This window comes from Octopus sinensis, linkage group LG6 (assembly GCF_006345805.1).
Source record: "Octopus sinensis linkage group LG6, ASM634580v1, whole genome shotgun sequence".
NCBI classification, from domain to species: domain Eukaryota; kingdom Metazoa; phylum Mollusca; class Cephalopoda; order Octopoda; family Octopodidae; genus Octopus; species Octopus sinensis.
In genome coordinates this window covers 39,282,675-39,295,050 of record NC_043002.1, presented here as the reverse complement: position 1 = coordinate 39,295,050, position 12,376 = coordinate 39,282,675, and the positions used below count along the sequence as shown (strand labels likewise).

General features: G+C 38.8%; 1 protein-coding gene across 1 annotated transcript in view; it reads left to right on the top strand.

The window, feature by feature from the left end:
• Positions 1 to 11,789, top strand: part of LOC115213097 (RNA polymerase I-specific transcription initiation factor RRN3-like) — an 89,047-nt gene extending 77,258 nt beyond the window's left edge. The window contains exon 17 of the mRNA XM_036503840.1: positions 11,351 to 11,789. Within this exon, the coding sequence (XP_036359733.1) occupies positions 11,351 to 11,356 (6 nt within the window). The 3' untranslated portion in view covers positions 11,357 to 11,789. The remainder of the gene's footprint in view (positions 1 to 11,350) is intronic.
• Positions 11,790 to 12,376: the final 587 nt, after the last annotated feature.

Sequence of the window (12,376 nt, the reverse complement as noted above, 5' to 3'; positions counted from 1 at the left end):
ATTTGTGTTGATTGTGGTGGTGATGGCAGTGGTGGTGGTGGTAGCAGAGGTAGTGCTAGTGGCAGAAACAGTAGTAGCTGAAGTGCTTTCTAAGGGCTGTGTGCGTTCACACGGAACGGCTTTGTTTTCAGCTTCCTTCACCTCTGGCATTGGTAGAGGCAGGAAGTCGGTTTCCTGGTTTCGCATAGCCATACTTGATATTGTATTGTTAGATGTGGTAGTTTTGATGATGTTGGTGGTGGTGTTGATAACAGGCTTATCATTTTTTGTAGTAGCGTCTTTGTTGTCTTTTATGGCAATTCTTTCTTCTGTCTTTCCCAAAGTAGGAAAATCCTTCTCAGAAAAAATCGCAGAATACTGCTCATCCCCCACTAAGAGTAAAGGGCAAGACGTTCCCAGGAATACTTCTAGACGTCGAAAGAAATCCACCCGACCTGTTAAAGGCGGTGCGTAGACTGATACAAGTCAAAAAGCGCACCCATTGCTGCCGTCGACATCCAGGACGCCCAGTCTACCGTCCCGATCTATGAATATTGTCTTTACTTTGAGATCCAGACTCTTGCAAAAAAGTACCGTGGTGCCACTACTGCCCATTCTTGGCAGACAGGGAGAAAAATAAATGTTAAACTGTCCGCCAAACATGGTCTTGTGGAGTCTGGTCTCACTTATGGCTATGATTTCTAACTTGTGTGACTTTGTCATTTAACAAGTCCCCTTGTTTCCAAGGTGACCCCAAGCCACGCGCATTTACAGAATCAAGTTTGATCATAATCCTAGTGAATTAAAATACAAGCGAAAGGAACAGAGGGTTACTTACTGCTCAAAAGTTTTTACTTTCTCCTCCTTTGGTTTGTCCTCGAGATCCCAGTAAAGTTTCTTCATGAAGTATTTTTGGCATTTACCAACCGCACTGGGGAAAATGCCTTTTAGTGTGTGGTGCAGACTTCTGGAGATATGTAGTATTTTGATGTGATCCAGTGGTGTTGTGTATAGGTGATTGTTTGTTTTTGTCATCTTCTGTTATGTTTGTTTTGATTTGATGTATTCCATCAAATTTGTTTTTTTGGTGTCTATAGCTGTGAGCATGTTTGCTGTATATATTTTTGTAGTGTTGGTGTTGCTGTTGTTTGTGGTGGCTTTCGAAATGTATTTGGGAGATGTATATCTCCCTGCTTTGTTTGTGTTTTTCATTTGGTTTGGTTATTTTTCTGCTTTTTTTTTCCCTTCCTTTTTTGGCTATTTGCCATTCCTCACTGGTTTCATCTTCCGACGAAATTTCTGAGGAATCAGAAGTGGGTAGGGGTATGTTGTAGGCTTCTATGTATGTCTGTGTAAGTGGTTGTGTTTTTGTTTTCGTTGCTGTTGGTTGTTGAGTGTTTGTGTGTGGTGTGTGGTATAGGGGATGGGGAATCAGTTTTTGTATATTTTTTTGTTTTTCTGTTCCTTTAGTTCTCGCTGTTGTTGGTATTCTCTCAGGTGTTGTATAATTTTTGGTTGTTGATGGATTTGTTGGTGTGCTTCTCTTGTCGTCTTCTGTGTTGATGGTGGTGTGGGTAGTAGTGCTTTTTCCTTGGAGTGTTGTGGTAGTGGTTGTTGTTGTTGCTCTTGTTGTGTTGTGGTTGGATACTTCTTTTTCAAATGTGTTTCGCTTCCGCACAGATAGCAACGTGGTCGCCTGCCCTCTACCACTGCATAGAGTTTGTAGCCTTCTGGCAGTTCTATAGTGTTGGGTATCTTTTCTGCTGTTGTTTCATCGAATTGAAGGAGTAATTGAATTGATTTTCTCACCCAGTTTTGCTGTTCTAGAACAGCGATTTCAAGAATGTTTGTCTGCCATTTCAAAGCAGATGGCAGAGACTAACAATTGTATTTCTACTTCAGGTGGTACATTTGTTATTGTGACTTTTGTCACCCTCTGGCCTAAATAAGTTGGTATCATCACCAAGTCATCTGTATGCGGATCAAATGTGGAAAATCGTTTCGCTAGATTTTCATTGTGAACATGTACTTGGGCTGTGTCAAATTTATGCCACCAACTAACGTATTCCTTTGAATCCCAAACAGGGCGAAGGCATTTTTTGAGTTTTTGCTGCGGTGCACTTTCTGGTTGTCTTGTCTTCTTGTTGATAACTTTGTATATTATTGTCTTTTTTTGTGTGTTTTCTACGATGTATTGTGGAATGTAGAAATGCATTCTTTGGTGAGAAGTGCCTTTGTGTTGTTTATTTCTTGTGCGGTGAATTTTATTTCTGCCATCCATGTCCAAGACAACTAGCTTACCTTCTGGGTCTTGGAATATTGATCTTACTTTTATGTTTAGACTCTTTTGAAAAAGCAGCGCAGTACCACCACCCATGTTTGGCAGACAGGGAGAAAAATAAATGTCGAATTGATTGCCAAACATGGACGCGAAGTCCCACGGGTTACTGAGTCTGATTTTACTGATTGCTACTATATCAACGTTCAGTGACTTGATGTCATTTAGAAGATAACCTTACTTCCAAGCTGACGCCAAGCCACGCACATTCACACAACATAATTTAAGCATAATTGATGGTCGAAAATTTGTGTTTCACACACAACAGTGAAATAGATGAGAGGGAAGGTTACTCACTTCGAAAGTTTGAGTAGTTTCCGCCTCTTTTGAAATGTCTTTGAGGAGGTGTTTGTAAAGTTTTTTAGACAAGTACTTTTGAAACCCCCCGACCGCATTTGGAAAGATGGTTTTGGGTGTGTGGTGCTGTGTTTGTGTGATGTGTACTATTTACTTTAAAGTCATCTTCACAGATATTTGTGTTGGATGTAATGTATTCCATTAGTTTTTTATTGTCCATGTCTATTGCTGTTAGATGTGTATGTGGTTTTGCGGGGTCATTGATGTTTTGATTGTCTAAGAGGGTGCTGTCAGGAGTTAAATATCTCCCTGCTTTACTTGCATTTACTTCTATATGTGTGTTTGTAGAAAGTGTTGTTGTTTTGTGTGGTGTGTGTTGTTGGGGTATTAGGGGCAGAATTTGTCTTTGCGTCATTGTTATTTGTTTTCTTGGTTGTTGTTGTTGGTGTTGGTTTGTCTTTTGATGTTGGTGGTGATGTTGTTTCTGTAGTTGGTTGCGATGTCGAAGGTAATAGTGATGGTGTTGTTTCTCTTCTTGGTGATGTGATTGGTGAGGGGGAAACAGTTTTTGCATCGTCTGCTGTTTTTCTTGTCTTTTGCGTTGAAGGTGGTATGGGTAGCAGGGGTTTTCTTCCAGGTTTTGGGCGTGGTTGCTGTTGCCTATTTCTGGCAGCAGTTTTGCAATCATATCTGAAGTGTGCCTCACTGTTGCGCAAATAACATCTTGGCCTCCTGCCCTTCACCACTACATAAAATTTGTGGTCGTTTGTTAGTTGAACACTGGTTGGTAAATTATTTATTACTTCTTGATTGGATTTGAAGCAATATTTCAAGCTTTTTACCAGTCCAGCTTTTCTCTGGAATGTCGACGATTTCTAAAATATCTGCTTCTTCTATATTGAAGCAGATAGCCGATACCAACCACTGGGTATCCACTTCTGGAGGCACATTTTTTAATTATTTTCGTTACTCTGCACCCAAGATAGCTAGGTACCATTGTTACCTGGTCTGTGTGCAGAGTAAGCGTCGAAAACTTCTTTGCTAATTCTTCCGTATGGAAGCGAACTTGCACGGTAGTAAATTTATACCACCAATTCACATAATTTTGAAAGTGCCAAACAGAAGCAAGGCACTTCTCAATCTTTTCTGTAGCTGGGCTTTCTGGTCTCTTTATTTTTGTGTTTAGGATTTTATAGATGATCGTCTTCTTTTGTGCTTCTTCCAAAATGTTATGTGGAATGTTTAGGTGTATTGTGTCGCCTTCTTTGATGAGTAAAGATTTTGTGTCTTGTATTTGTTGAGCAGTGAATTTTAAAATTCTCCTTTTTGGTCTTATTGCTTCCGCGAAATTTGTCTTGTTTTTTGTGGAGGTGGTGGTGGTGGTGTTGGTGGTGATGTTTGTGGCAGAGTTGTTTGTAGTAGTAGATGACTGTGAAGCTGTCGTCTGGTTGTTTACAAGTTTTTGTTTGGCGGTGGCAGTGTTAGCGTTCATGCTCACACTTGTGCCTGTGTTGCTCTTCCCCTTCTCCGCTCCTTCATGAAATTGTGGTGAAGGCAGTATAGGGGAATCAACATCGTAAGCGTTGTCAAGGAGACCAGTGACCTTTTCACCGATGACTTCATGGCTGTGGAGTCTGGTCTCACTGATAGCTATGATATGCGGATTTTGTGACTTGATGTCGTTTAACAGGTAGCCTTGTTTCCAAGGCGACCTCAAGCCACGTACATTTATACTACCTATTTTGAGCATGTTCCTATTGAAAGTTGTGTTTTACACATGAAAGAAGATGAAAAAGAAAGAGAGCGAGAGAGAGAGAGAGAGTCACTTACTGTCCAAAAGTTCTTTGTTCTTCAACTTACAGTCTTCTCCCAAAAGGTTTTTATACAGTTTTTTGGACAAATATTTTTGAAATCTCCCAACTGCATCAGGGTAGAGAGCAAGGAAATCGAAGAAAAGAGAAATGTAAATAAGCTTGAAACTGCCCCTGGGGGTCAATTCCTCCCTTGAAAACACTCAAAGGAAAGCTGGATGCTTTACGTACCTTGTGTGCGAAAACTGGAACAAAATGTGTGCAATAAAAGCTCGCAAAAAGGGATTACCTGCGGAGCCAATACGATATCACGTCAGTCGATAGATAGATAGATAGGCAGGTAGGTATATATATATATATAGATTTCTTTATCGGCCACGCAGGGTTGAACACAGAAGGGACAAAATACAAAGTAGAGCTATTCTTTTTGGGAAGAAAAGGAAAAAAAAAGTGGGGACGATCAATAGGGATCATGTATCACAGAAATGTCAATGCATTCGGGTGGTCGAGTTAGTACACCTGTGAGACAGCCGAAAGCGTCTGAGTAGGTCTCCTAGGCATTTGCATCCCCGTATATTCCTATATCTGCCCACGTAGTCTAAATGTGTGTCCAAGGTAGCATTCCAATCCTCCACTAAAAGTAAAGGATGAGACCTTCCTAGGAACGATAGAAATCTGGTGGATTTGTTAAAGGCGGTGCCTAGACTGATATGAGATGAAAAGTGCATCCATTGCTGCCATTGACATCTAGGATGACCAGTTTACCCTCCAGGTCTATGAACATTGTCTTGATTATCATGTCATCAACCGAAAGATCTTTTTCAAAAATTTCTTATTTTTTGAAAGAGTTTTGGATCATTTCAATTAGAAAGTGAACTTTGAAACCTTTATCAGTTTTATTTTCCTCCCAGTTCTCATCAATACAAAAATGAATTATGCTTTTCAGTTTCTGAAAACGATTCCTTGTTATAGCTTTTTTGATCAGAGACACACCCAAATCCTCTTCATTTGACCAGTATTGTCTAGTGGATGGCAACTTGTGGTAACTGGACAACATGAGAATGCCAATAAATGCCTTGTGTTTGTCTACTGATTGCGTGTCAGTATTAATTTTACTTGTTGTAGAATACCGCACACTTTCCTTTATGATGTGGGCATATGTTTCTGGAGTGATTATTGTTTCAAATATTTCAAGTGGACCATAATATTGCAAAGCGTCTCATTTTTCTGAAGCTCATATCATAATTATCAGTTCTGTTAGAATAATTTATATACTCAGGCTGCTTTTTTCTCCAGACCAGTTCTGAACTACATGATTTCCTTTTTTTTTATCGTCTTATAAGCCTTTTCTTGAGAAAAACTAAACTCCCAAAACTTTTCATTTTCAATTTGTTTTTTTTGTAAGATGCAATTCAAGTGGTTGTAGAGCATCATTGATCAAAACCTCACCAGTTTCATCATCATTAGCTTCATCTTCATCTGTGATCTAATGCACATCAGGGGGAATAACAACTAAATCTGTTGATTCAAATACAGTTTCTTTGTCTGACAGTTCATCTAGCAAATTCCTAACTTCATCCATGGTCAAAGCTTTTTCAACATGGGGATAAAAAAAATTAAGTGTTCAATAATTATAAGAATCATTACAGTATTTAAAATGACTCAGAAGATTTAATTGGTAAAGAATAATACATTTGATGAGTACACCTAACATACTTCATGGACTGTGTCAGTAAATATAAAATGCACAACACTCCTATAAAACGAGACTAATTACCTTGATAAGATATTTATCTGCACTGCCTTCAGTCTTCACCCTGAAACACTACTGAAAGTATTAGTCACTTTTGTCTGTGCCATCAATATTTTCCAATCACATCGGAATGCGTCAAAGCAATGTACATGTTGATACACGTCTCAGACATGAAACAGATGCACAGACCAGTTCAGTTATGTACACATTGACCCAGCGTCATATATATAGGACAGTAACATTCAGTTATATGCATAAAATGGTATTTGTGAACAAACTATATCCTAAGTATTGTAAAATAACTCTTTATAAACTGAGTTTCTGTGTCAAATGAACATAACGATTCAACTTAACGCTTTGAGTTATTATTTGTAGGTCACCGACCATACATTATTTCTGCCATTTTTCCTGTAAATTTTCTCAGGTTTCTCATTTTCTCAATGCATTACAAATATATCTGATACACTTAATATTATTTACTGACCTATATATATATATAGGACAGGAGGACATAATGGATTAAGATTAACATCTAGGAAGTTTACTAAGCTATGCTCATTTTCAACAGAAATTTTAAGACAACCTATGAAATTTTAAAAATTATTTTCTAATTTTCTATTATTTCGTTTTTGGATTGGGTTTTCAAAATTCTTTATGTGAGTTCGTGTGTTGAAGCATATTTTGTTGTAACAACTATTGAAAAGGTTGCAAGACACAACGGAAATTTTAGGAAAAATAAATAAATGAGTGGAAACTTTACTAGTGAGTAATAAGGCATTAAAAGAGAACGACTCCCCCCAGACACAAGTATTATTATTAGTTTTAGTAATAAATAATGCATCACTGATATAGGCTGCCACCTATTTCTGGGAATTTACTATTAAACTTATGCAGTATATATGTTCCTACTATATCGGTGACTTGTGCTGAATCAGTTGAGCCCATAGCAATGTCGAAGCAATCAGATGTGTCCTTCCTAGCCCAGTATTTATTGTCAAATTTGATTAATGATTTACGAGCTGTAAGTATATTATTAATTTCCTGGCGAGACAAGTTAGTATGACGCTTAGCAAATATAAGGACACTATATAGTGCTATGGGGTTTATTGAAGAGTAGTAATCATTTATATCAACCTGGATAAAACTATGTCTATCCTTATTATTGATTCTATTTAACCAGCTGATTACTTCCTGTGTATTAGACCAGTGCTTGTCAAACTATCTGATGTGGCGTACTGGCATTTGTTTTTTTTCCAGGGACCAGTAATATTTCTTAGTAATATTGATTTATACTGGAAACTATAAAATGAATATAATAAAAGTTGGTGATTTTTTAATCTTATATTTATTTTGTAAACAAATAATACAATATTACATAAGCATTTTATAATGTTACTTTCTTTTCTGGAAGCTTGCTGCATACTGGCAGCTGATGGTTCACAGACCGGTGCCAGTCCACAGACCACCACTTTGAGTAGCACTGTATTATACCACATATTGAGGAGTAGTAATCATTTATATCAACCTGGATAAATGTGTCTATCATTATTATTGATTCTATTGAACCAGCTGATTACTTCCTGTGTACTAGACCACTCATATAAGTGTGTGTGTGCGTGGGTGTCTGTTTCCCCACCATCACTTGACAACCGATGCTGGTGTGTTTATGTACCTGTAACTTAGCGGTTCAGTAAAAGATACCGATAAAATCAGTATTAATCTTTCAAAGAATAAGTTCTGGGGCTGATTTCTTCAACTAAAACTCTTTAAGGTGGTGCTCTGGTGTGACTGCAGTCAAATAATTAAATGAATAAAAGAATAGTGATATTGTTGCTTTGGGAGTATATGTCTATCAGCACATAAATGGCCACTTGGAGAGAAATCCTGTTTGAATATGTTTGTGGGAAGATAAACTAACTTTTTGTGAGAAAATTTTACCAAAATGGTATGGTGTCTCTTGTGTAAGTACGTCTGTTGGAAGATAAACTACCACTTTGAGAGAAAGTATTGCCAAAAATATCACTTGTATTTAACTTCAGTTTCTGAGGTCTACTTTCTAAAAGAAGTCTTGTCATTTAAAAAAAATTATTTGCAACTACGTGATTTTGGGTTCAGTCCCACTGTGTGACATCTTGGGCTAGTGTGTCTTCTGCTATAGCTCTGGGTGGCCAATTCACTGTGTGTGAATTTGGTAGATGAAAACTATGTGGAAGCTTGTTAAGTGTGTATTTTTTTTGTTTTTGTCTCTCTCCACTTCACAACAGGTGTTGGGGTTTGTTTACGTATGTCCTCTAACTTAGCAATCTGGCAAAAAAAGACTGATAAAATATAGGATAAGACTTAGATTTGTTTGACTAAAACCCTTCATGGTCGCAGTCCATTGAGTGCAAACCAGTAAAAGATAAAGAATTATTAATAAACAGTATTTGTAGTTAGTGTTTGTAAGTAGAATAGTGATGACTGGTAATTTATCCTGTTGATTCCAAAAATAATTGTAATGCAAAGGTGGCCACAGAAGAATTTGAATTTGGAATGTCAAGAGCAGGAAATTTTGTTTGATGCTACTCATTATTATTTGTCCCAGTACATGACTGTTAATGACTGGTAATTTACTTAGAATGAAAAATTGTTAAGTTTTAACTTTTTATTCAAGTTCAGAACAGCCATTAATACAGTTCCATATATATTGTCTTGTAGCTGTGGTAAACAAATAATACAATATTACATAAGCATTTTATAATGTTACTTTCTTTTCTGGAAACTTGCTGCATACTGGCAGCTGATGGTTCACAGACCACCGCTTTGAGTAGCACTGTATTATGCCACATATTGAGGAGTAGTAATCATTTATATCAACCTGGATAAATGTGTCTATCATTATTATTGATTCTATTGAACCAGCTGATTACTTCCTGTGTACTAGACCACTCATATAAGTGTGTGTGTGTGTGCGTGAGTGTCTGTCTCCCTACCGTCACTTGATAACCGATGCTGGTGTGTTTATGTACCTGTAACTTAGCGGTTCAGTAAAAGATACTGATAAAATCAGTATTAGGCTTTCAAAGAATAAGTTCTGGGGCTGATTTCTTCAACTAAAACTCTTTAAGGTGGTGCTCTGGTGTGGCCACCTTAGCGGGTATCGCCTGTGTCAGCCTGTAAAACAGACTAGGCGGGTAATACTGTTGTAGCATCAAAAACTTCTGACGGGGCTTTAGCAGTGCCCGGCATAGTTCGTTTATGCATCGCGTTACGTTCTCATCTGATGTTTCCCTATTCTGTGCCGACTAGGGACGAACCCTCATCCCTAAGTACGGCACGCTTTCATCCGGCTCGACTTGTGGTACCGGACAACCATAGAGCGTCGGCGACGATGACATTGACTAGAAAAGACTTTCCCCAATTTCGAATGGAGAACCACGCACACTTGGAAACGTTAATGGAGAGCCACACCGCTTGGTAGAACTCCAAGCACCGTACAATATGATTGTACGAGGTGGGGCGCGAAGAATGCTCCATCTCCCGGACTCGACCTCGAAAAGCTTCCTGTACAGTGTAAGAAGGGACGAAGGGTTGAGCCTCTGTCAGTTGGCGCGCGCTATACTGAAGAACGTGATTCGTAGGAATCTGCGTTTACTGGGCTCCGAATACGACGCTGTTCGCATGATAGCTCAGGCTGCCGATCTCGCCCATCAAAACGAGGAGCTATCCGCCCTGTTCGATCTACCATCTGCCTGAAATGATGGCAATCCATACGCCCCTGACCTCCGCCTCGTCCATGCCAAGAGATGGGCTTCGCAACCAGTCCAGGGGGTGTGCACTGCCGCCTTCAAATCGGACCTGATCGGAAACAGTTGGCTGACGCGACCGGGTGGGATCTCGGAGGGATGCTACTTGGGGATACTCAAGATGCGGACCAACACGTTTCCCACACGTGAATGCCTCACCCATGGAGGTCGTGGCGATAGCACCTGCAAAAGGTGTGGAAGTGCGTCTGAAACGATCTCCCACATCAGTGGCCAGTGCTCACGCCTCAAAGCGAAGAGACTGGCCAGGCACACTCGAATGTTGGCTAGGGAGGCCGAGCGGTATGGTTGGATGACCGGCTGGGAGCCGGTTTATTGAATATCGGGGTCCAGATACATCCCCGATTTAGTGTTTCGCAGTTCTAGCGAGGTCGTCATCGTTGACGTTATCGTCCGATATGAGCAGGACATGGCGGTGAGTGACGCCGTACGCGAGAAAGATAGAAAATACCGGCCGCCGATCCCACTCCTCCGATGTTTCCCTATTCTGTGCCGACCAGGGACGAACCCTCATCCCTCATCTAAGGCATATACACACACATTTGTGGTGTATGTATGTATGGCCCTTGTTTAATATATTTAGAGAGTTCACTATGACATATAAAAGTTTCCTACAAATTTTAAGTTGGATTATTTGTTTAAATATTTGTTTAAATATTCCTTCTTTGTTCTTTGTCAACATTAAAAGCATGTTTTTATATATAGCAGTTGAGGCAGAAAATCACCTTAACTAAAATAGCATCAATATGTAGTGTGAAATTTGTTAGTGGAGTTAATACAACAAATAGAACTCCTTGATACACTTACTTCCAGTGAAACTTTTTTTGTTTTGTAATGATTCAAGTGAACTCCTTGCCACATGTCTTGCGGGCATGAACAGTAGCTCTACTCTGTCTTCTATTGTCAACTTAGCTCCTTGGTATAACCATGTGAAAAAAAAATACATTAAATTTTATCCATTTGCACCTCCAGCTCTAAACCTTGCCCTAACTAGTTTTCTTTATGCAGTTTCCTCATTTGTAGGATTTTTTTTTGTCCTCTGTCCTGGAGGACAGCTGCCACCAACCAGCAGATGTCTATTTCTGTTGGTTTGGGCTCACATTTTCAGAGCATTTCGGCGACACACACAAGTTTTTTTCCTTTACTACCAGAAAAAAAAAAAAACAAAACAAAAAAACCTTTAGCTGCAAAACTGAAAACTATATATTCTAAAACCTTTTTCTATGCAAATGACTTGAAGCAACACGTGACGTCTTATTTTACCTTGTTCTCTCCTTATAACTTTTGTTACACGTGTTTATGTAAATTATATATGCCAGACTGTTATATCTCATGTTCGGACGGCATACCTTCTATTTCTTTATTATAGGCATAAAGCCTGAAAAAAGAAGGGACCCCACACGGACTGACAACACAAACCGTGGGGTACATAGAACGTAACGTATGAAATGTGAATATAATGAATAATAGTGAAAAAATTAAATGGCTTACTGTCCCCCAAAGCAGCAGTTCCATTTTACTGTTCTAATTAACCATAATTTCCTCAGTCTTTTATACATGTCCAGACATATCCCGCATGTAATCTGTCAAGTCATCAAACTCGACAACATTTGGTAATGTATCATATTGAAAGTACAGTCCAGTTACGTCTAGTGCCATTGAACCTTTACCAAAGCCAAAGTGTCAAGTTTTTTCCTCTTTTATATAGGTAGACTAGCAGTATAGTCCGGCGTTGCTCGGGTTTGTTTTCTTTTCGACCCTTTAGAATAGGAATTTTTTAAAAGTTAAAATTTTGCATTATGTAGCTTGTTATTCTCTTTAAGTGAACATTTTTCTGGCTGAAATACACCGAAAAATGGCGATACAGCAGTAAAAAAAATCGTTAAAAATAGGGATTTTCATGGAAAAAAAAAGCACCTTTGTGATGTAAAATAATTTTTGGTGTTAACATGGTCCGATTTGAAGTTTTTTCTTTTACTGAAGGAAGAGCAAGGCTTCTATCATACTCTCAATTTTGGTCAACTTGCACTGCAGGGTCTCGGAGGAGATAGTGTTAGTTGAAGGCTACCAAACCTGCCCCCCCACACCCCTACCTACCTACCTTCAGCTTTATATATATATATATATATATATAGATTATCTTTTATCATGCTTTGCTACCTTTTATACTATCAGGTTTGGTGAAATTATTCTTAAAATTATTAATTGCTTTTTTAACTACTTTATTGATTTCTTTATGTTCGATTGAATTAACAGCCAACTCTCGCGCTCGTATGCGCGCGCACGCACGCACACACACACACACACACACACACACACACACACACACACACACACACACACGCACACACATTATTTCGCAACAAATAAGTGATCTTGATATTTATGTACAGTC